General features: G+C 37.1%; 1 protein-coding gene across 2 annotated transcripts; it reads left to right on the forward strand.

The window, feature by feature from the left end:
* Positions 1 to 18,564: 18,564 nt before the first annotated feature.
* LOC117089828 (endogenous retrovirus group K member 21 Rec protein-like) lies at positions 18,565 to 25,501 on the forward strand. Of its 2 annotated transcripts, XM_033221416.1 has the most exons (3): positions 18,565 to 18,677; positions 23,484 to 23,750; positions 25,366 to 25,501. In XM_033221416.1, the coding sequence occupies exons 2-3, from the start codon at positions 23,529 to 23,531 to the stop codon at positions 25,420 to 25,422; spliced, it is 279 nt and encodes a 92-aa protein (XP_033077307.1). In that variant the 5' UTR covers positions 18,565 to 18,677; positions 23,484 to 23,528; the 3' UTR covers positions 25,423 to 25,501. The 2 variants fall into 2 exon arrangements, with proteins under 2 accessions (XP_033077307.1, XP_033077306.1); XM_033221415.1 differs by lacking the exon at positions 25,366 to 25,501 and having other exon boundaries at positions 18,566 to 18,677; positions 23,484 to 24,769.
* The last annotated feature ends 340 nt before the right edge of the window (positions 25,502 to 25,841 follow it).

A 25,841-nucleotide genomic window follows, 5' to 3' on the forward strand; every position in this document is an offset into this window, starting at 1 on the left:
CAGCACATTAAAAAGCTTATCCCCCACAATCAAGTCAGCTTTATCCCTGGGATGCAAGGCTGGTTCAACATACACAAATCAATAAACATAATCTATCACATAATCAAAAGCAATGATGAAAACCACATGATTATCTCAATAGATGCAGAAAAGGCCTTTGATAAAATTCAACATCCTTTCATGTTAAAAACTCTCAAGAAACTAGGCATTGATGGAACATATCTCAAAATAATAAGAGCTATTTATGACAAACCCATAGACAATATCATGCTGAATGGGCAAAAGCTAGAAGCATTCCCTTTGAAAACCATCACAAGACAAGGATGCCCTCTCTCACCACTCCTATTCAACATAGTATTGGAAGTTGTGGCCAGGGCAATCAGGCAAGAGAAAGAAATAGAGGGTATTCAAATAAAAGAGAGGAAGTCAAATTGTCTCTGTTTGCAGGTGACATGTTTGTATATTTAGAAAATTCCATCATGTCAGCCCCAAAACTCCTTAAGCTGATAAGCAACTTCAGCAAAGTCTCAGGATACAAAATCAGTGTGCCAAAATCATAAACATTCTATACACCAACAATAGACAAGCAGAGAGCAAAATCATGAATGAACTCCCATTCACAATTGCTACAAAGAGAATAAAATACCTAGGAATACAACTTACAAGGGATGTGAAGGACCTCTTCAAGGAGAACTACAAATCACTGCTCAAGGAAATAAGAGAGGGCACAAACAAATGGAAAAACATTCCATGCTCATGGATAGAAAGAGTCAGTATCACGAAAATGGCCATACTGCCCAAAGTAATTTGTGTAGATTCAATGCATTCTCATCAAGCTATCATTGACTTTATTGCAGAATTAGAAGAAACTATTTTAAATTTCATATGGAACCAAAAAAGAGCCCATATAGCCAAGACAATGCAAAGCAAAAATAATAAAGCTGGAGGCATCTTGCTACCAGTCTTCAAAGTATACTACAAGTCTACAGTAACCAAAACAGCATGGTACTGGTACCAAAAAAGATATATAGACCAATGGAACAGAACAGAGACTTCAGAAATAACACCACACATCTACAACCATCTGATCTTCGACAAACTTGACAAAAACAAACAATGGGAAAAGGATTCCCTATTTAATAAATGGTGTTGGGAAAACTGGCTAGCCATATGCAGAAAAGTGGAACTGGACCCCTTCCTTACACCTTATACAAAAATTAACTCAAGATAGATTAAAGACTTATATGTAAAACCCCAAACCATAAAAACCCTAGAAGAAAACCTAGGCAGTACAATTCAGAACACAGGCATGGACAAATACTTCAGGACTAAAACACCAACAGCAATTGCAACGAAAGCCAAAATTGACAAATGGGATGTAATTAAACTAAAGAGTTTCTGCATAGGAAAACAAAGAAACAAACAAACAAAAACTATTATCAGAGAGAGCTGAAAACCTTCAGAATGGGAGTTAATTTTTGCAATCTATCCATCTGACAAAAGTCTAATATCCTGAAGCTACAAGGAACTTAAACAAATTTACATGAAAAAAACAACCCCATCAAAAAGTGGGTGAAGGATATGAACAGATACTTCTCAAAAACAAAAGACTTTTATGTGGCCAACAAACATTTGAAAAACAGCTCATCATCACTGATCATTAGAGAAATGCAAATCAAAACCACAATGAGATACCATCTCACGCCAGTTAGAGTGGCAATTATTAAAAAGTCAGGAAACAACAGATGTTGGAGAGGCTGTGGAGAAATAGGAATGCTTTTACATAACTGTTGGTGGGAGTGTAAATTAGTTCAACCATTGTGGATGACAGCGTGGCGATTCCTCAAGGATCTAGAACCAGAAATACCATTTGACCCAGCAAACCCATTACTGGGCATATACCCAAAGGATTATAAATCATTCTATGATAAAGACACATGCACATGTATGTTTATTGCAGCACTATTTACAATAGCAAAGACTTGTATGTCCAACCCAAATGTCCATCAATGACAGACTGGATAAAGAAAATGTGGCACATATACACCATAGAATACTATGCAACAATGAAAAAGAATGAGATCATGTACTGTGCAGGGACATGGATGAAGCTGGAAGCCATAATTCTCAGCAAACTAACACAGGATCAGAAAACCAAACACCATATGTTCTCACTCATAAGTGGGAGTTGAACAATGAGAACACACGGACACAGGGAGGGGGACAACATACACTGGGGCCTGTCAGGGGTTGGGGGGCAAGTGGAGGGAGAGCATTAGGACAAATACCTAATGTGTGTGGGGCTTAAGACCTAGATAATGTGTTGATAGATGCAGCAAACCACCATGGTGCATGTATACCTATGTAACAAACCTGCACATTTTCCACGTATATCCCAGAACTTAAAGTAAAATAATAGTAATAGTAATAAAAAACAAAGTCCTGGCTGGGTGTGATGGCTCAATCCTGTAATCCCAGCCCTTTGGTAGGCCGAGGCAAGTGGATCACGAGGTCAGGAGATAGAGACCCTCCTGGCCAACATCTTGAAACGCTGTCTCCACTAAAATACCAAAAATTGGCCAGGCATGGTGGCACATGCCTGTAGTCCCAGCTATTCGGGAGGCTGAGGAAGGAGAATCATTTGAATCCGGGAGGCAGAGGTTGCAGTGAGTGGAAATTGCACCACTGCACTCCAGCCTAGCAAAAGAGCGAGACTCCATCTCAAAAAACAAAAGACAAAAAACAAAGTCCTCAGTCAATTCTACAAAAAATGCTAGGCTGGGAAGGCACTTCAGAGGTGGTCCACAGTGACCAATCATTGAATGCAGGCTTCCTCTAGGGAGGAGAGGAATGACTTTGATCAACTTGTTAAGGTTGAGGTCACAAGACTAATTCAGCTGAAAGCTGCCAGCTGCTAACACTCTCAGCATCTGGGTGAATGCATACCTTAGCCCTGAAAGGCTGCAGGAAACAGGTAACAGAATTACTCAGCTGCTCTTCAAGGACAGAAACACAGGCCCAGATAGTAGAATCTTGAGCTACAGCAAGTGGAGCCTCCAGTCACAGTGGATTATTCCCAGACCTTGAAGGCTAATGGATTTTGCCCTGCTGGATTTCAAAATTGCTTGGGGCAAATAACTCTTTTCTTCCTTTTATTTTCTCTCTTCTGGGATAGAATTGTCTATAACTGTTGTTCCATGCCATCATTATGTTTTGGAAGTAGATAATTAGCTATCTCACTTTACAGGCCCATAGAAGGAGAGGAATTAGGCAACTTAGGAGTAACTCTGCTTCTCAATCAAATCATGGGTCTGCTTTTCAGCACAGTTTGCTTTCCAGCTACAATACATGTCATCTTTATGTGTGTCCATAGTGACTTTCTGGCTTTCACACTGTTCCTTAAGTTGGTAGGTGGCTGATCTGTATAATGCCATGTGTCTAAAAGATTAAAAATATTGTTTATCACAAGAAAAAACCAACATCAAAGCTAGCAGGAGAAAAGAAATAATTAATATTAGAGCAGAATTGAATGAAATTGAGACACAAAAATCTATACAAAGAATCAATAAAACCAAAAGCTGGTTCTTAGAAAGGATAAATAAGATTGAAAGACTGCTAAATAGATTAACAGAGAAAAAAAAGAGAGAAGATCCAAATAGGCACAATCAGAAATGACAGATATGACATAAGCAACCAATCTCACAGAAACACAAAAGATCCTCAGAGACTACTATGAACACCTCTATGCACACAAACTAGAAAATGTAGAGAAAATAGATATATTCCTATAAACACGTGATCTCCCAAGATTGAATCAGGAAGAAATTGAAACCTTGACACCAATATCGAGTTCCAAAATTTAACCAGTAATAAAAAACCTACCAATAAGATGTATTCACAACTGAGTTCTACCAGATGTACAAAGAGAAGCTGGTACAAACTCTCCTGAAACTATTCTGAAAAACCGAGGAGGAGGGACTCCTTTCCAACTCATTCTATGAAGCTAGCATCATCACCCTGACATCAAACCCTGGCAAAGACACATGAAAAAGAAAACTACAGGCCAATATCCCTGTTGAACCTAGGGGTAAAAATCCTCAACAAAAGACTAGCAAATTAAATTCAACAGCACATCAAAAAGTTAATTCACCATGATCAAGGAGGCTTCATTCCTGGGATGCAAGGTTGGCTCAACATATGCAAATCAATAAATGTGATCCACCACATAAACAGAATTAAAAACCAAAACCATTTGATCATCTCAAGCTCCATGGAAAAAGCTTTCCATAAAATCCAATATCCCTTTATCATAAAAATCCTCAAGAAACTAGGCATCAAAGGAACAGAATTTAAAATAGACCCATATATGGCAAACCCATAGCTGAATGGGCAAAAACAAAGCATTCCCCTTGAGAACTGGAATGAGACAAGGATGCCTACTCTTACCACTTGTGTTCAACATACCACTGGAAGTGCTTAGCCAGAGCAATCATGTAAGAGAAAGAAAAGGCATCCAAATGGGAAAAAAAAAGAAAGAAGTCAAACTATCTGTCTTCATGGATGATATGACTCGATATCTAGAAAACCCTAAAGACTACACCAAAAGACTCCTGGAACTAACAAAGTTTACTTCAGTAAAGTTTCAGGAGACAAAATCAACGTACAAAAGTCAGTAGCATTTCTGTACACCACTAGCATTTAAGCTGAGAGCCAAATCAAGAAGCAGTTCCATTTACAATAGCCACACACAATCAAATAAAATACCTAGTAATATATCTCAGCAAGGAAGTAAAAGATCTCTATAAACGAGAACTACAAAACGCTGCTAAAATAAATCATAGATGACATAAACGGATGGAAAAACATTCCATGCTCATGGATTGGAAGTATTAATATTATTAAAATGGCCATGGTGCCCAAAGCAATCTATGGATTCAAGACTATTCCTATCAAATGACCAACATTATTTTTCGTAGAATATATTCTAAAATTCATATAGAACTGAAAAAGAGCCCAAATAGCCAAATCTATCCTAAGCAAAAAGAATAAAGCTGAAGGCCATCACCTTAACCAGTTTCAAATTATATAAGGCTATAATAACCAAAACAGACTGTACTGTACAAAAACAGACACAGACCAATGGAACAGAATAGAGAACCCAGAAATAAAGTTGCACACCTATAGCCATCTAATCTTTGACAAAGTCAACAAAAATAAGCAATGGGGAAAGGACTCCCTATTCAATAAATGGTGCTGCAGTAGATAGCAGGCTAGCCATATGCAGAAGAATGAAAATGAGCTCTTACCTTTCACCATATGCAAAAATCAACGCAAGATGGATTAAAGATTAATGTTACATCTCAAAATACAAGAATCTTAGAAGAAAACATAGGAGATATCATTCTGAACATCTGCCTTGGGAAATAATTTATGACTAAGTCCTCGAAAGCAATTGCAAAAAAACAAAAATCGACAAGTGGGACCTAATTAAACTAAAGAGTTTCTGCACAGCAAAAGAAACTATCAACAGAGTAAACAAATAACCTACAGAATGAGAGAAAATATTCACAAGCTATGCATCTGACAAAGGTCTAAGATCCAGAATCCAAAAGGAAATTAATTGAACAAGCAAAAAACAAATAACCCTATTAAAAATAAAAAGCATGAACAGACTTCCGAAAGGAAGATATACAAGTGGCCAAAAAACAGATGAAAAAATGCTTCATATCATTAATCATCAGAGAAATGCAAATCAAAACCACAATGAGATACCATCTCACACAGGTCAGAATGGCCATTACTAAAAGTCAGCAAACAATAGATGTTGGCAAGACCGTGGAGAAAAGGGAATGCTTATACCCACTTGATGGGAATGTAAATTAGTTCAGATACTGTGAAAAGCAGTTTGGAGATTTCTCAAAGACCTTAAAATAGAACGATCATTCAACCCAGGAATCCCATTTCTGGGTATATATCCAAAAAAAAAAAACCCACAAATCATTCTTCAAAAAAAAAAACCCACACACACACAAAAACACAGAACAAAACACATGTACTTGTATTTTCATTGCAGCAGTATTCACAGTAGCAAAGACATGGAATCAACCTAGGTGCCCATCCACAGTGGACTGAACAAAGAAAATGTGGTACATATAAACCATGGAATACTATGCAGCCATAAGCAAGAATGAAATCACGTCCTTTACAGCAACATGGATGCAGCTGGAAGCCATTATCCTAAGCAAATTAATGCAGAAACAGAAAACCAAATACTGCATATTCTCACTTATAACTGGGAGGTAAACATTGGGTACTCATGGACATAAAGATGGCAACAATAGACCAATTATGCTGTAATATAATAGGCTTATTTTACTCCTGTATTTTGTTACTCTGCCTATTGCCAAGAGACTTGCCATGGTTTATTTGCCAGTCATCACAGGAGGAACATACAGAGATATTTTTCTCAATAAAGAATGTTCTACATCTCACCTTTAGTCTAGGGTAATCTAGGTTCTCTGTTGTGTTCCGAGTTTAACAATTCTTTGTTACAATCTACTGCCACAATTAGTAAATGCTATTTTGTGGACTTCATAAAAATCTGACAGGTTCCAATCTGTTTTTAAGTTAAAAGAAAGATGTTTTTCTTTATTATAGCCCTCTCTTTGGTGACTTTGATACAAGACTAGTCATCATTTGGGGATATTTTACTCTACTTACTATTAGTACCCACCCAGAACATATGGAAAAATATACCCACTATCAAATATTGGGGACTGCTAGAGGGGAAAGGGAGGGAGGGAAGAAAGTCATGAAAAACTAACTTTTGGGTACTATACTCAGTACTTGGGTAACAGGACCATTTGTACCCCAAACCTCAGCATCATGCAATATACTCATGTAACAAACCTGCACATGTGCCCCTGGATCTAAAAATAAAAGTTGAAACTAAAGGGAGAAAAGATAAAAAGTATTTCAAGATATCATATACTGCAAAGTTACATTTCTTTTAGATTCAATGGAATTTCTTGCTTTTTCTTCTTTCTCTACTTTCCTAAATACATTTAAATTCTTGGATTTCAGGAAATCATTGTTTTTAGGTGTTTTTTAGGGTTTTCTGACACTCTTCATGCTCAATTTGTGATTTAGTACACATAATTATTTTACATACAAATGACTCTAAAAGTTTACACAAACTATTGAATTTAAAGGATCAATATATACTTTTTTATTCACTTGTTAACTTATTTTCAAAATAATGGGCCAGTTAACTAAATTCAACTGGCTTTGTTTTTTTTTCTTCTTCTTTTGTTTTTTAATTTGCTTGCTTGATTGGTTAATCACTGCAAGTATGCAAACATGAAAGATGAAAAAAATTGAAAAGGGTAGTGCAAAAACCATCTTACATGCCTAGAATTTTCCCAAAGATTTGAGTATACAAAAGGCAATGTGCATTTGAATTGCTTGGAAGTGGCTGCAGTAGCAAACTGAAGCAAAGTAAATCATTGTGCCTCTTCTCATCATATGACAGCAAATACAAAATTTTTTAAAGATATAAAAATATTTATCAAAGGGCTATTTTTATTTATACTGATATTGGATATTGGCTATATTTTTCCAGATGTTCTGGGTGGGGGACTAATGCTTAGTAGAATAAAATATCCCCAAATGATTGCTAATAATCTTGTATCAAAGTCCCCAAAGAGAGGGCTATAATAGAGAAAAACATGTTTCTTTTAATTTAAGAGCAGATGTGAACCAATTATGTGTGTTTTTATGGAGTCCTCACCACTTACTAATTGGATTTGTAGGCATAGAGTGTAATAATGAATGGTTACACTCTGAACACAACAGGCAGCCCAGATTACCCTAGACTAGATGTGAGATGTAGGAGATTCCTTATTGAGAAAAATGTCTCTGTGTGTTCCTCCTGTGATGACTGACAAATAAACCCTGGTAAACCATTTGGCAATAGAAATGACTAAGTCAGAAGTAAGGAAATACAGGAGTAGAATAAGCCTATTATTTTGCAGTATATCTCGTCTAATTCAAAGGAACAAACCAGTAGTTTCTTACAATAAAATGACTCCAAAGAGTAGCATCATTAAAAGTTGCTCTAAGTTGTTCCAATAGGTCTTTAAAATCAGCAACTACTAGGAAAGTTGTATCAAGAAAATGGGAATAGGTGCAGCACACCAACATGGCACAAGTATACATATGTAACAAACCTGCACGTTATGCACATGTACCCTAGAACTTAATGTATAATAAAAAAAAAATTAAAAAAAAAGAAAAAAGAAAATGGGAATAAATAATGATATGAAAGGAAAACCAGATCAAACAGAAACATCAACAATAATGAGGTTAGCAGTAGTTAGACTCTTGTGGACACACATTTGCTCCATGGATTTCAAGGTTAAAGAAAGTTCAACTTATAAAGCCCTAGCAGGATAGTGTTCTATCAAACGTAGAAGTAACTACTGGCTACTAAACATAGAAGAGTTTTTATTTTACAGCCACCTGTGGGTGCCACAACAGGGCTTACAGTTCAACTGAATTCACTTCACATATGCATTTTATCTTTTGAAGGGAGATTAGCAGAGGGAAGAAGGGCAGAAAGGCCCAAATTTTTCATTTTTTGATCAACCCCAAATTTTCCTTACACCCTCATATGTACAAATGTTGTACTTACTCTTGATGCTCACATATTCCAGTCTTGTACTAAGAAAATATCTTAAACCATCAAACAAGCTCCAATGGATTTCTAGTCCCTTGACAGAGTATCCAGCAACCTAAGTCCTTGGTGGGGGAAGGGAAAGAAGGACAGGGAGAGGGAGAGGGAGATGGAGAGGGAAAGGAGAATCATTATTTGCAGAGGCAAAGTACACAGCAAAGGCATTCTGGTGTTTTACTTTTGTATTAAATGTGGCTCTACTTGAAGGGGAAATACATGTTACTGAAGGAATAACATGTTCTTCTTTCAAAGATAAGTTTTAAATTTTACTAATAAATCAAATTTGTGTCTTATTTCATGCTTACTATATACCCAGGAATGTACTACACCTTTTGGGAGTAGACGAGGGATGAATGCATGATTCCTGCACCATAAATAGTGTAATTGAACATATTAAATAGTCGAGAAACAAATTAGGATCCTAATTTGTGAGGCACATACTGAAGGATTTCTGAGAAGTTGGAGCATTCAATTTGAGATGAGCTGACAGAGAAGTTTTCCGGGAAGAATAGTAACTTGTGTTAGACCTCAAATGTCACTTAAAGGCTATGCTAAGAAATATACAGTAATAGGAAAATCAATAACGTTTTCTCATGCATACTGTTTCCTGATTCTAGGTCTTTGCTCATGACATTCTTTCTCATCTGGAGTATTGCTCCTACCAATGTGATCAATTACTTCTTCCAAAATCTGGCTCTGAACACACCTCCTCAGGAAGTCCATTCTAGTATTTCCTTTGCACATCATCATTTTCAATAATTCCATCTGGCTATGCTACTTTTCATTTTAATTGCTCTTAGGTCATTGGCTTGGGCATGCTGTTTTGTTGAGCTTAAATTACTAATATGCACAAAATGTAGCATTTGTTCATTTGATATTATTTGTTTTCTCCTTTATTATTTCACCACCCAAAACACATTTTCACACCTAGTAGGTTTCTTGTTTTATGTGAATTTATTTTTCTGAACTTTGAGAGTCAGGTGGAATTCAGAAAAGCTCTTCTAACTTCTCATAGATTTCTCTCTCTCCTACCGTTGTTTTTTAAGATGAAGCCTCATTTGCTGAGTTTTTCCTGCTTGATTCCTTTCTCCCACTTTGGCCTAGACTTTCACTTTTCCTTTTCCTTGAAGTTTCTAACTGGCTCAATATTTTAAAATCTGCTTTTTTTGAACTATAATTTGCATATAAAATTGCAAAATTTGTTGAATTTTGACATACGCATACGATATTATAACTGCCATCTCAACTATCATGATCTAGAACATTCTATCTCCCTCAAAATTCCCTCATGTCCCTTTGAAGTCAATCCCTTCCTCTCCCCCAAGCAACCTTTGATTTGATTTCTGTCCCTACAGTTTTTTCTTTTCTAAAATTTTGTGCAAATGGAATCATGCAGCATGCCATTGTTCTGATGTTAAAGCTTATGCTCTTTACCTAAACCTACTGCCTCTCTTAAAAAAATAGAAAATGGCGAAGTAGTTAAAGTGAGCTGAAATTGAACCCATTGCCCAGGGTTGCTCCTTGGCTGTCAGAGGAATCCAGTGTGGCTTCATTCAGATACAAATAGCCTCATTAATAATCAATAAAACAAAGTTTGAGCAACAAATATTAATTAAAAATAACTGAGAGAGACCCTCGGGATCCACAAATGAGTAAAATATGTTTCCTACAATTTGCTGTTAGTAGGATAGGGAAGACAAGAGCAGATACAACTCTAATATATAGAAAGTAAAGGAGGGGGTTACAGGCAAAGCATTCTAAGAGTTCAATGGAGGAGGAGAGCATTTTAAACTAGGGAATCAGAAAAATCCTTTAAAAGAGAGTTATCTTTGATCTTAACCTTGAAAAATGAATATTTTAATAGGTGATGGTGAGGTAGTATTTTAAGTGGCTCATAAAGTAGTTTTAAGGCAATTTCAAGAGAGGAGTTCCAAAATTATTTTGAGTATCTTTATACAGTATTCCCTGAAGGATTAGTTTCATGAAGTGTCTGATTTAAAAGTGTGTGCTATTTCTGATTGCATAAATGAGAGTAATCGTATTTTCAATTCGTTCTTCCATTCAATAGCCATGCTCTATTCTTCTGTGAGTATATTACTAATAATACTAGTTTATAATTATGGATCACGTGCACTGTGTTAAATACTTTACATGTATTAATAATAAAAAAGTCCTATTTACAGGGGGGAAACTGAGGCCCAGAAAGGTTTAATAACTGGTCCAAGATTATCCAGTTGGTTTGTAGCAGACTCAGAATTTGAACAAGGACATAATTTACATCTATACTATTTCATCAAGCCAAACTAAAGAGACAGAGTTTAAAATATGCATTATTACATGTTAACTTTGATATTTTCAAAAGTAATTAACTGAAAATTAATGCTTATCTTACTCAACAGATAACATCCTTTTATAGACTTTTTTTTTTTTTTTAGACAGGGTCTCATTCTGTTGCCTAGGCAGGGGTGCAGTGGCACCAACATGGCTCACTGTATCCTTGACTTCCTAGGCTCAAGCAGTCCTCCCACCTTAGCCTCCTAAGTGGCCGAGACCACAGGCGTGCACCACTATGCCCAGCTAATTTTTTTTATTTTTATTTTGTAGATACACAATTTTGCCATGTTTCCCAGGCTAGTCTCAAGCTTCCAGACTGAAGCAATCCTCCCAAAGTGTTAGAATTACAGGCATGACCCACTGTGCTGGCTATTTTTGGACTTTTACACTCTACAATATATACATTGGTTCCATTCATTTTCAGTAGCTAGTTTTCACACTCAATATCTCCCTTGGGTAGAAAAAGAATGTGAAAATCTCATGAGAGATGTAAATATAATTTTGCCTCAAATGGGCGTTCAATCTGTATGTTTATACATTTGAAGTAACATACAAAAGAATATTTAGAAAAGTCTTTGAATTTCCTTAAGTTATTTTTAATAAAATCCCTCATATTTCTAAGAAGAAAATATCAGTTGCAAACATCAGGGAGCTAAGTCTTACTACACAGACTTACTGGCTGCTTTGTGTGGAAATTTCTAGTTAGGGAAAATTTAATTGAAATCATTCTTTGAAATCTTAGAAAAAGAACATAAATGTTTGTTCCTGATTTTGAATAGCAGTGTAAAATGTATTGCATAAGGATAGCCTAGAACTAAGATTTATTTATTTATTCATTTATTCATTCATTCATTCACATTTTAAATTCAAGAAATATATAGGGCATTCTATGTGCATTGTACAATAGTAAAGGATGCAAAGGATACAGAGATATATGAAACAAGGTGCCCTCCCTCATGTAGTTTACAATTTAGTTTAGGAAATAAAATATGCACAATTAAATAGAATGCAAGGCAGTCTATGACACAGGGAAGTCCATAGCAATTCAACTCAACTAACTTCACTTGGTATTTGTGTGTCTATGTTTTTCTAGGCATTGAGAATACACATAAAAATAAAAACACTTAAGCTAGAAAAGGTCTTGGAATAAAGTTGGTCTTTATGAGGAACGATTGTGGAGCATTTAGAGCTTAAGGAAGTAAGTTTTTTGTCTTCAGAGGTGTTATTCATGGCCTAGTGTTATTCATGGGTGACTTATCGAAGATACTGAAAATGGGAGTTCAAACATTGATTCATTGGTTGCATTTGACCATTGAATTCCTTCTAATCTTGAGACCCTATGATTTTAAACTTCTACATGCTTCTTGCAGAGGTAAATAAGTATTTCAGAAATTCTCAAACCATTATGGGTCAACAGTTGCCTACTCCAGGTTCACTCCTGTGATACAGGAGTTGAATTGTTCCTTAGGAAATTCTAATCATTATTTTAAGCATAGAAAGTCTAATTAGCCTGGAAAACATGTTTGTTGTTGTCTTTTTTTCTTTTCTTCTTCTTTTTTTTTAAAACCACATTCAAAGAGCATGTTCATGCAAACACAGCATTACTTAAAAACTCTGAGGTGATCAAAAATATTGATAAAAATTCAGTATAGATATCTTAGCCCTTTTAAAAATGGCTCCCCACAGTTTGTCCAAAATCAGAACTTTCTTCCCCAAAAGATTTGATTCACTTCAAGTAGCGTACAGGGTGTTATATTTGACAACAATTAATTCAATTTATCAAAAGCAAAAGAAAAAATGGAGCTCTGTTATAGCCACAGCATGTGGCTACAATGCTAGTTTTTTATAATTGGTTTTGAAGTATTGTCTTCTAAGTAGATATACTTTCCTATTTTGGTTTAAAGTCTTGAGAGTAATAAGAATAAAGTATTTCCCCAACCAAAATAGCAATGTAAATTTTCATCTTGTTTATTTCTATAAAATTAATGATAAAGGACTAGGTTTTCTAAGATCTGTGAGAGAGTATAAATTTCATTGTTAAATTTTACTTCTTAGTCTTTCACCTAAAGGCTTCTGTTGTAAATCTTTTTCTCAGAAGAAGACTTTTGTAATGATTCTAAATGGTCACTACATGGATTTTTAATGAGCAATTTTATCCTGCCATGAGTCTAATGAGCATCTAATATAGCAGATGGTATGAACCTGGAATCTAGAGGCAGATGAAGAGATTTGGTTAAAGTTATAGAAATATATCCAACTAATGTTTGAATGATCTTAATCATGGCCTAGATAGTTAGAACACCAGGATCACTGAATGGCAAAATAGGGTTGGTTTGGTTGCTTACAGACAGAAGTCAGAATGAAAAAAACATTAGAAGAACATGTTTGCTGTTATAAAGTGTGTCTGAAAGTGTGTTGCAGTTTAAAACTGATTATCAAAATAGCAGTGTATAGCAGTGACTAAGACTGCAGATTTAGAGTCAAATTGGCTATACTGCTTACTAACTTTAACAATTTTCTTAACCATCTGGTGTTTTAGTTTCCTCATCTTTAAACTGGGGATATTAGCAACTTTAAAGTGGGGATAGCAGGGTTGTTGTAAGGATCGAATGAGTAACACATGTAAAGAACTTTGACCAGTGCCCAGCGTAAGAAACTTGTCTAAAGTAAACAATTACTTCTCAAGCCTCAGAGGTAGGCTTTGTCAAAATCCCTACTTTAAAAATGAGTAAGTTAAGGCACTAAATAATTAAAGATTTTGCCTAAAGCACACAGCCAGTAAGAGGCAGATTTGAACTGGGATTTGGACCTAGGCATTGTGGCTTGAGATTGTATACAATGACTCCATTATATATGAGAAATATTGGTTACAGTTTAGTGGTCCTGTCAACGTTAAGTTTCAGTTTGTTAAAATATTCAATGCTGCATAACAAAGATGCCTTTAAAATATGACCATTGCTAATAAAATCACAGTTAATCCTGTTAAACCTTAACAGGGAAAAGAACAAAAGTTTCCTACAACTAGCAACTGAACATTACTTCAAGAGATCAAGGGACAATGTTGTCATAAAGGCTGCATTTAGCTGAAATTTGAACCAGTGAGTAAGGATGAGTAGTTTTTTATACAGCTCACCCCTTGGGAATATTAATCTAATAAAATTGAATAAATTCCTTCCATTATTTTTCTTGGCCCACTAGAAAGTCAATAAAAGCCAAAGTTAGAGTGACATCAAATCAGATTCAAGTGAGAGTGGGGGTCTTAAGGAAACTGCATTTCACAAATGTGTTTTGGCTTTTTTGAACTGGCCAGTTATATTTATACTGTAATATCTATAAGTGATATTTTGACATGTTAGCTTCCTGAAGCCCCTTGTTTTCTGAAGCAGTGGGGCATGACACAGGACAGTGGGAAATGGCCATTCTGACACTGGAGTATATAGTTCAGTTGTTATGAGCATGAATGCTGGGATCAGAACAGTTGAGTTTATAATCCAGCTCTGCTATTTTCTTGCTATGTGACCTTGGACAAATTACTTAATGGCTCTGTATTTCATTTTCTTCTTGTACAAAATAAGGATAATAACAAAACCCACCTCACAGGGATATTGTGAGTATTAAATGAGTTTACATGAGTAATCTTGGATGGATGCCCAACACATAGAATAATGTAAAAACTAGCTATTGTTGCTGATGGCCCAGAATGACCTTATTAATTTGGCTGATATATCCCCTAGTGATGAACATATCTATATTTTAGTCACAGTGTATATAGTAAAGTAAAATCTCAACTTAAACATTATAAGGCTAATCCAATCTTTTAATTAACAACACTTTGATATGCTAAGGAAAAAGGAAATAAATATAGCACTGTCATACACACACACACACACACACACACACATATATATATTTGGGTTTTTCTTGTTGTTGTTGTTGTTTGAGACAGAGTCTTGCTCTGTAACCCAGGCTGGAGTGCACTGGCGCAATCTTGGGTCACTGCAACCTCTGCCCCCCCGGAATTAAGGAATTCTCTGCTTCAGCCTCCCGAATAGCTGGGATTACAGGCGCGTGTCACCATGCCCAGCTAATTTTTTTTTGTATTTTTAGTAGAGACGAAGTTTCACCATCTTGGCCAGGCTGGTCTTGAACTCCTGACCTTGTGATTCACCCACCTCAGCCTCCCAAAGTGTGGGGATTACAGGTGTGAGCCACCGCGCCCAGCCAGCACCATCATATATTTTAAGAACTAACAAAAGAGGAAGCAATAAAGTTTAACTTAACTAGCAGAAAACTCCAATTCCAAACCTTTCAGGATATCTCCTGAGGTCAACTAAAGTTTAGACCCATTTCCAGTTGTTTCGAAGTCTATCATATGATGCGTTCATCATTGATAAATTCTGACAATACTGTCCATGTGTCCTAGATTATTCTTTTAAAACTTCTGAATCTCAATTTTCTCATTCATTAAACCAAAAGTACCCTTGGCCTGCCTTACTCACTGGATAGTTGGGAGGGAGGGGAGAGACTGTATCTAAAAGAAGCTCACTCTATCTAAAGTAGCAAGCTATTATATGTTGGGCAAAATATAGTATTATGTTAGGAATGATTCTTAGGTGTTACAAGAGCTTCAGGTTTAGAAAAGCAAATTTAGCCCACCGCAATCATAAGAACAGAAAATTAGACTAAAATTTTATAAAGGTTTTCATCAATGTTGAAATAAAAAGATGTGCTTAATTAAAATAGATTTATAAGTTCCTGCCAATATTTCATTTAGAGAGAATATTACTCTCAAATTTTGTAAGACCATCATCACTCCACTAAAAAGAGAATGCAAAAAGCTACTAAAAACTTGAATTTATACTTCAAATTCCAGACTTTTGTGGAGACCAGGGAACAGATGAGTTCTGGGTAGAAAGGCTTTTTGGGACTTTTCACACAATATTAGATAAATGGTCCCCTTCTCTGCCTGTATGTACCGAATTCCTCTTCTCAGGTGTCAGAAACAGCAGCCACAGCCTGAGTTGTTTCACCTTTCCACAGTCTATCGTTGCATTCAAAATGTAAAAGAACTCATTGACCCAGCAATTCCTCTTGTAAGAACTTCTGTGGAAATACTTGCACTAGCATGTACCGGATATCATATGTCTACTATGCAGCATTGCTTGTAATACTGATTGTTAAAAATTGGAAACAATCTAAATGTTCATTGATCTGGAGTTATTTAAATAAATTATGACACATTCCATCTAAGGAATGCTTATTCTGTGTATTCAAAGCATTTAAAAATGAAGTAGATTTCCATGTATGGATATGGAATGGTGTTCAAGACATATGAAGTGAAACCAAAGAACTGCACTATAGTATGTGCAGTATGATCCCATTCTTGCAAGTATAAAGCTTTTTCTTTCTCCCTTTGTCCATATTTAAACGTACACACATATATTTTACAGAGAAAGATGTTTTTGAAAATGTATACCAAATGTTAATAATGGTTTGTTTGGGGAAGTGGGACTTCGGGGAGAGAAAGATTAATTTTCTACTTCATGCATTTCTGGATTGTTTTGATTTTTTTTTGTCCTTTTTTTTTTTTTTTTTTTGCAAGAAGTGGGTGTTTTTTTCAATCAGGAAGAAAATTTACACACACACACATGAACTAAAAAAATCAAGGTAAGTGCTTTAACCTCCCTTTTAGCACCTGGCTGTTTCTTTCTCACCATTAACCTTACTTTGCCTGGAGAATCAAAGTTCAACTCTAGACTCTGCATAGATTCAAGGTCTAAATGTTCCACTGAGAGGATCCTCTAGATGTGGCATAGCATGGGTGAACATGCCCACCCCCTTCATTCTAGGACAGCTGTTATGCATAGCAGTTTATGTAACTGTCTTTATGAGTCCACACTAAATTACTGCCAACTCGTGCCATTTTTATTAGTTTATCACTCTATTAAGAATCCCTGCACACCTGCTCAGAATCTGCTTTCAATATTTCATTATTGTTTGTGTGTCTCCCCAAATTCAGAAGTTTCTTGATGAGTTGGATTTTATCTTTTTTAAACTAAAAAGGCAACATTTGTATTCTTTTTCTAAAATTTTCTTTGTAGTAACATGTTCTCTTGGTCCAGATTATTAACTACATTGATCTGTAAATCCCATAAACTGGTTGAATGTCCATTGAAACTGTAACAACTGTTCTACTTAGTAGACCACTGCCAATATTGGACAGCCATGTGACAACTAAGTGTACTACTAGTTTCAAAGCTGTACTACCAAATGCAGTCACTATTTACTTTCATCTCTTCCCATTTTAATGCATGTCTGAAATTTTTTTCATGATAAATCAATGCATTTTCAGTTTAGAATCGAGGGATTTTCTGGTATTTAGTGAAACAATAATATGGACTCTTGCTGTTTGTCAGGAATACCTTTTAGAATGTTGTCATTCCCCAGATACCATGGTAGCCAATAATATCCCCCATAAGATGCAACAAAGCATCACTAAAGAATTTTAGCAATTTCTTCAAATCTCTAATACTTTTATAAGTACAATAATACTGAAGTTATGTTTGAATCATTTGAACTTCCTTCCTTCATGGAGATTTTTATTGTTTTTGTTATACATTATAGAATCAAACTATTTTATTATTTACTAAAAGTCCCCGTGTACAAGAAGACAAGCAAAAACAATGAAACTGGCTTGATATGTGGGTACTTGGCTGCCACCTAGGCTTATTCACTATGGAAGACACTCACTCCCACATGCAAGCCTCATGATACCTTAATGCAAATTTGTAACCTTAGTAAAATTACAACCTCTCATGAGAGTCTAGGGGCATTTATAAATAGTCTTACCATGAAGGTTAAATTTACGCATGTTAAAGTCTAGTATATTTCGGGTGAATTAGCCCAGCTCTTTGTAGCAACTTGTCACTTTGCAGAAGAAAAGTTAGCCACTATTATATAGCTCCATCCTTGCAAGTTCCTTCAGTCTCCAAGTTACCTTTTCAAACCTTTATGTGCAGCTCAGTAGAAAAGGATACAGATGAGACAACATGTTTCCTTTGTTTTAGGGTTCATATTTCTATTGAATTGAACACTGATTTATAACCTAAACACCTGCCATTTCTAAGCTATGATCTTGATGAGCTCACTTAACCTCTCTCTGGTACACAGTTCTGTAGAGGACTACATGCTCGCAAACGAGACGTTCCCGATAAGTCCTGCTCTTGCAAACGAAGCAGGGCGTTCCCGATAAGTCCTGCTCTTGCAAACAAAGCAGGGCTTTCCTTCCCTGCAAACAGGGAGGACAAAGGAGCCAGCTGCTAACAGCAGACCCTGGGGGCTTGTTTATGTGTAAACATCTTGAAAATCCAGAAAGTCAGGGAAAGGTCAGAAAAACAACAATGTGTCTTATGACTTGGCAACATTCCACAAACGACTGTATAAAATAAAGCAGAGCGCGCCATTTGAGGCGGTTGCCATGTTTGTCTTGTCTTGTGTTGTCTTGTGTATTCATTCCTTTGTTTAGGAAACACACAGACCCCAACATCTGGCACAGCGAGCAGGGTCCGTGGCTCCACAAGAGCAAGGAACTGGAGGGGGAACACCCCGGGCAGGTAAATAAATGAAGGGGGACCCATGGGAAAATTATGGGGAATTCCACCTCTCTGGCCTCTGAATATTTGCGGTTACTCCAGGGACTGTTGATGTCTGTAGGAGTAGAAGTTAGTTAAGGAACATAAGACTCTGAGGCGATTGTTTGCCCATGTTGAACAACATTGTTATTGGTTTCAATATCAAACCAAAGTGCAATTAAATTGAAAGGAATGGTTACAAGTGGTTAAAGTCCTGCGTGGAGCTCATCAGCGAGGGCAAACGATGCCTCTGACTTTGTGGACTTTGTGTAGTTCCATTACTCAGGCATTAGAGTTATTTGAAACTGACTCAGAGCATGGTCATACTGCCACAGGAGGTGAGGCACCTGAAGCTTTAGAGAGGAATGATCCCAGAGAGGAATGATCCTAGACAGAAACATATTTACACCCTGGTTGCTGAGGACAAGGAATTGGAAGAAGAGCTAATGCCTCCTTCATCTGAAGGAAATTCTGATTTGCAGCATGTTTTAGAGATGTTACAACAGTTGTTAAAATTGCAAGGTGCTGCTGCTCCTGTTTCTCCTATCTCTCCGCCATGAGCCTTCCCTGTTACCTTGAAAAAGATTTCCCTTTGCCTCCACCTCCAACCTCTTTGCGTATGTCAGGTCAGGTTTTCCCTGTGCCTTTTCCTCCTGTAGGAGAAAAGAAGGAATTGAAGGAAAAGGATGATTTCGAGGAATTAGGTTTATTCCCAATAACACGGGCTGCTTTCAGCCCCAATGCTCAGTTCCCAAACGGTGGCCAGAATGTGACTTTTACAGCCCTACAATTTAAATTTTTGAAAGAAATGAAAGCTGCAATTTCTAATTATGGACCTCAGTCACTGTTTGTTCTTGGCCTTCTCGATTCCTTCTCTTCAGAACATATGATGATTCCTATTGACTGGGAAATGTTGGGACAGGCCGTCCTTGATCGTTCGCAATGGCTTCAATTAAAAAGTTGGTGGTGGGAGGAAGCAAGAGTACAAGCTAGAAAACCAAAATCCCCCAGGACCTACTGAAGAGCAGCTTACGGGTTCAGGGCAATATGCCACTCTTAATTCTCAGGCAGGCCTAGATGATATTGCTCTCACTCAGATTAAAGCCTTGTTTATAAAAGCATGGACTAAGGTTGAAATAGCGGGTAAAACTTCTTTATCTTCTGTAAAGATCCTATAAGGAGCCACTGAGATGTACCCAGTTTTTGTAGCCCATCTTCAAGATGCTGTATTAAAGACTGTAGGTTCAGGCCCTGCTGCTAAAATTCTTTTGGATACTCTGGCTTTTGAGAGTGCTAATCCCAAGTGCCAAAAATTGCTGTGTCCCCTAAAAGCTAGTGGAGCTGATTTAGATGAATACATTCGGGCTTTTGCAGGTGTTGGAGGAGCTATTTACAATGCTCAATTGTTTGCTGGGGCACTTTCTAAGGCTTTAAATGGCAATTCTAAACAAGGTATATGCTATCAATGTGGGAAATCCGGTCATTTTAAAAAGGAATGCCAGAAAAAATTAGGCTCTTCTGCTCTAAAAGAAAAAAGGTTACCATCTGATATGTGTAAACGATGTGGCAAGGGTCGACATTGGACCAATGAATGCCATTCAAAAACTGATAAAAGTGGGAATGTATTGTCACCCCTCTCAGGAAACGGGAGCCGGGACCCGCAGGCTTGGGGCCCCAACAAATACAATGCAGGCCTACCCCAGTACACAGTGAGCAGTGGCTTACAACATCAAGGAATGACCTCGAGTCCTCCTTAAAGACATCTTACCCTAGCCCGGTTTCTCAGCTTTATGCTGCCACTAAGCAGAGTGCTGCTGCTGACCTAGCTATTGTCCAGCCTTATACTTTATCTCCTAATGGAGGAATATATAAGTTGGGTACTGGAGTGTGTGGTCCTTTGCCAAAGGGACATGTAGGACTTTTACTAGGTCAAAGCAGCAGCGCTGTGCGGGGGTTAATGGTGGTCCCAGGAATTATTGATCCTGATTTTACTGATGAAATCCTTATTATGGTACAAGTCTCACAATTTATGCACCTAGAGGCAGGGGAACGTATTGCACAATTGCTTTTATTGCCTTGTTTTTCCTTTCCTATCTAGAGATGTGTCTCGTCAAAGAGGTTTTGGTAGTACTGGGAAAACTGTTTTCTGGGAAACTTTAGTTTCTGATCAAAAACCTTTATGTTCATTGCAAATTAATAGGATACTTTTTGAGGGATTAGTCGACACAGGAGCGAATGTATCTATTATATACTTGGCTCAATGGCCTGATCATTGGAAAAACAAACAAGTATCGGTTACTCTATCCGGCCTAGGTACTGCTTCTATAGTCTACCAAAGTGTCAAGCCCCCGAGCTGTGTAGGACCTGGAGGATAACAAGGAAAAGTGTTCTTTTATATTGTTCTCATTAATATTAACTTTTGGGGCCATGATCTTTTACAACAATTTGGTGCCTTTTTAAGCATTCCTCATATTTCTTCAGCTGCCAAAAATATGATGTTCAAAATGGACTACAATCCTTTAAACTCTTAGCCACTGTCCACAAGCCTCAAACTTTACAATTGAAGTGGAAAACTACAACCCCTGTTTGGGTGGAACAGTGGCCATTATCTAAAGAAAAACTTAAGGCTTTAAAGAATTTAGTTAAGGAACAATTGGCTGAGGGGCATATTGAACCAAGTACTTCTGCATGGAATTCCCCTGTGTTTGTCTCGTTAAAAAAAAAAAAAAAAAGGAAAATGGCACTTATAGCTGATATTAGAGCTGTAAATGCTTGTATTCAACCTATGAGGACTTTACAGCCTGGGCTTCCTAATCCAACTCTTATCCCACAAAATTGCAAATTAATGGTTATAGATCTTAAAGATTTTTTTTTACTATCCCGTTACAACCCCAAGACTGTGAAAAATTTGCCTTTACTGTTCCCAAATATAATAATGGACAGCCTACTCAAAGATATCAATGGAAAGTTCTTCCTCAAGGTATGCTTAATAGTCCTACCTTATGTCAAGAGTTTGTTCATAGAGCCTTAAATCCTGTTAGATGTCAATTCCCTACTGTGTTAATATACCATTATATGGATGATATTCTATTAGCAACTCCTGACAAAATCCTACAAGGTCAAGTTTTTCAGGTCTTATAACAACAATTAACTCAATGTAATTTACATATTTCTTCTGAGAAAATACAGACTCAATTTCCTATTCGATATTTGGGATATCTTTTAGCAAAAAAGCATATTCGGCCACAAAAAGTTTAAATTCAAGGAGATCAACTTTTAACCCTTAATGATTTTCAAACACTGTTAGGAGACATAAATTGGCTTTGCCCCATCTTAGGCATCCCTACTTACAAATTGCGACATCTATTTGCTACCTTAGAAAGAGATTCAGATTTAAATAGTTCTCGTCAATTATCCCCTGTAGCAGAAAAAAAAAAAATGTCATTTGTAGAAAATAGAATTAGTAAAGCTCACCTTGATTATATTGCCCCCAATCTTCCACTTTCGTTGTGTCTTTTTCATACTCCCAATTCACCAACGGCCTTTTTACACCAAGATAATAATATTCTAGAGTGGCTGTTTTTGGCTAATAAAGCCATTAAAAAAATTCACCTCTATTGAAAACTCATGAAGGTTGGCAAGTGGATTGCGCTGAGTATACTGGTTCTTTTTCTCAGCATTATCCTAGTAATAAATTATTTGCTTTTCTGCGACAATATTCTTTACTGCCGTATAATCCTGTCTCTTACACTCCAGTTAAAGGTCCCACCTTTTTTACTGATACTTTAAGCAATGGAAAGGCTGGATACTGGACTTCAGACAATTCAAAAATTTCTCACTATCCATTTGAATCAGTACAACAAGGAGAACTTTTTGCCATTCTTACGGTTCTACAAGACTGGCCTCAAACCCCTTGTAATATAGTTAGTGATTCCCAATATGCTGTATATGTAACTAAATATATTTCTCAGACTTCTTTACCATTATTTCCTCAAACTCCTTTACAAAAATTATTTTCTTTATTATTTGTAACTCTTACTTCCAACAGGCTCAGGATGAGCACCAACTACATCATACTAATAGTTTAGGATTACAACGGCGATTTTCTGTAACACGCCGTCAAGCCCGAGCTATTGTCGGAGCCTGCCCATCTGGTGCTCCTATTGTTGCGCCTTTTTAAAGTCCAGGTATTAATCCTCGAGGCATTCAACAAAATCACATTTGGCAAATGGATGTAACTTATGTTCCTTCTTTTGGTCGTTTAAAATATGTTCATCATACAATTGATGCCTGGTCACATTTCCGGTGGGCTACACCATTGCCTTCTGAAAAGGCTGACTCTGTTATTACTCATGTACTTACTTGCTTTGCGGGTATGGGAGTTCCTGCTGAACTAAAAACTGATAATGCCCCTGCTTATTGCTCTCATAAATTGGCTGCCTTCCTCTCTTTATACCATATTCGTCATTCCACTGGTATTCCATTTAACAGTCAAGGTCAAACAATTATTGAAAGAGCCAATGCTACCTTAAAATTACAACTTTTAAAACAAAAAGGGGGAGATGGGCGAGATTCCCCAAAACATCAAATTCTGAAAGCCCTTTTTACTTTAAATTTTCTCAACTATTGGCGCCAATTACAGCAGTCTGCAGTGGTGAAACATTTTCAACAGCCTTTAGAAAAGCTGCAAAACAATAATCTGGTGTATTATCCTTCATTACAAGGGAAATATTTAAAAGGAAAAGTTTTACAATGGGGCCGAGGCTATGCTCTTGTCCGTACAGGTGCCAGAGACAAGTGGTTTCCATCTTGACGGTTGAAACAGTGCCATGGCGAATAGGAGCCGATCCGAAGAGTTCCTGAAGGAATTCCAGGAGCTAAATCTGAATGCTCAGAGAACATTCACCTTCGGAACTCGGTGTGCAGAACCCCCGACATGGGGACAACTGAAAAAGTTCAGTCAGGAAGCTGAAGGGGTTGTTCAACAAACTGGGCAGCCCAAAACCCCACTGACTTTATTCCTGGCTCTGCTGGCCATAGTAAATTGTCAGGTAACGGCTGAAGAATTTACATACTGGGCTTATATTCCTTTTCCACCCTTATATCAAGGTGTGGCCTGGGGAGACAGAGAAGTCCCAGTATTTACTAATGATACTGCTTGGATGCCATCGCCTTTTTTAAACCAGGATCCTGAATTAGACACTGGCGCAGTAAATACTTCATATCAATTTGGGGTTGAAGGGTTACCTATATGTCTTGGGAGTAGTCCACATTGTCTGCATCTTTCTCATGAGGCTTGGGCTGTTTGCTATAACCATAGTCATATCTCTGCCTTTACTATGATTATTGTGGCTCAAAGTTTTAAGTATAATCATACTGCAGTACTTAATGAAACTCTGCCAAGTACATTATCTTTATGCCCTATCCCCGATGTGTCTGGAGGTGTTTCCCAACTAGAGTGGACTAGATATAGAGGTAGTGGGCCACGATTGTTGTTAGAAGTAAAAGGGAAGAATTGTAAATACTTTGTTACAGATTGGAGTGTACATGGAGATTTTCAGACTAAATTCAGCCATGTCAACCTGCATTGGCATAAAGGTAATCACAGCATTTCTGCAGATGGCAATGAAACTATTATTTGGCATGATGGTGGTCTATCACCCCCTATGCCACATTTGGCTAATACTTCACAAATACAAAGTCATATTTGGAAGTTGCTAGCTGCTGGTAAACCAATGTTCACTTTCATGGGAAACATGTCCTTAAATCTTACTAATATTGCTAACCCTTTCCATATATCTTTGCATTGAAATAGTTCTAGATATGTTATTGCATGTGTAAGAAAGCCTTACTTGTTGTTGACAGGAATTTTTAAATGGGATAATAATACAGGGGTAGTTAACTGTACAAACAATTGTACATTCTTAAGTTGTATAAATACTACTTGGTGGAATAATAATTGGAATGAATCTCATTCCGATTTATATATACTAAGAGCCAGAAAAGAAACCTGGCTACCTGTAAACTTAACATATACTTGGAGTGAATCTGCTGGGGTTACTCAAATTTACAAGGTTATGCAAGATCTTGTCCACCGCAGTCGGAGGATGGTTGGAATCGTTGTGACCGCAGTGATAGGACTTGTAGCAATTGCTTCCACCGCCACTGTTGCTGGATTAGCTCTACACCAGAGTATACAAAATGCAGAATTTGTGCAACAATGGCATAAACAATCACATTTGTTGTGGCAGCAGCAACGAGACATAGATGCTTATTTGACTGAATGAGTGGATAATCTGGAGCAAGTGGTTTCTTGGTTGGAAGATCAGCTAACAGTGTTAAATACTCGAGCTTTGTTAAAATGTGATTGGAACACTACCCAATTTTGTATTACTCCTGTTCCTTTTAACAGCACTGTATATAATTGGACTGAGATAAAGAGACTTTTAATTGGTCATAATAATCTTTCCGTAGAAATACAAGAATTAGCACAGAACATTTCTGAAACATTTCACAATCAGTTATCGTTGCTGACTGGTGCAGATTTGATGACTGGTATTGCACAAAGTTTGACGTCTTTGAACCCTATGAGCCCTGTAAAAACTTTGCTGACCTCTGTTTCTAGTAATGTATTGATTGTTATTCTTGCCTTTGTCATTTTCACAGTCTGCTGGAGACAGTACCAAAGGGCAAACACCAAATCCCAGCGAGCCCAACATGTAATGATGGTTTTAAAAGAAATTCAAACTTGTAAATAAGGAAAGGGGAAATGTAGAGGACTACGTGCTCGCAAACGAGACGTTCCCGAAAAGTCCTGCTCTTGCAAACGAAGCAGGGCATTCCCGATAAGTACTGCTCTTGCAAACGAAGCAGGGCGTTCCTTCCCTGCAAACAGGGAGGACAAAGGAGCCAGCTGCTAACAGCAGACCCTGTAGGCTTGTTTATGTGTAAACATCTTGAAAAATCCAGAAAATCAGGGAAAGGTCAGAAAAACAACAATATGTCTTGTGACTTGGCAACATTCCACAAACGACTGTATAAAATAAAGCAGAGTGCGCCATTCGAGGCGGCCGCCATGTTTGTCTTGTCTTGTGTTGTCTTGTGTATTCATTCCTTTGTTTAGGAGACACGCGGACCCAAAC

This window comes from Trachypithecus francoisi, unplaced genomic scaffold (assembly GCF_009764315.1).
Source record: "Trachypithecus francoisi isolate TF-2019V2 unplaced genomic scaffold, Tfra_2.0 Lachesis_group11, whole genome shotgun sequence".
NCBI classification, from domain to species: domain Eukaryota; kingdom Metazoa; phylum Chordata; class Mammalia; order Primates; family Cercopithecidae; genus Trachypithecus; species Trachypithecus francoisi.

Bases quoted from the DNA above. Each gene is read 5' to 3' on its own strand.
- LOC117089828 (XM_033221415.1), top strand. From the start codon at position 23,529: ATGGCGAATAGGAGCCGATCCGAAGAGTTCCTGAAGGAATTCCAGGAG.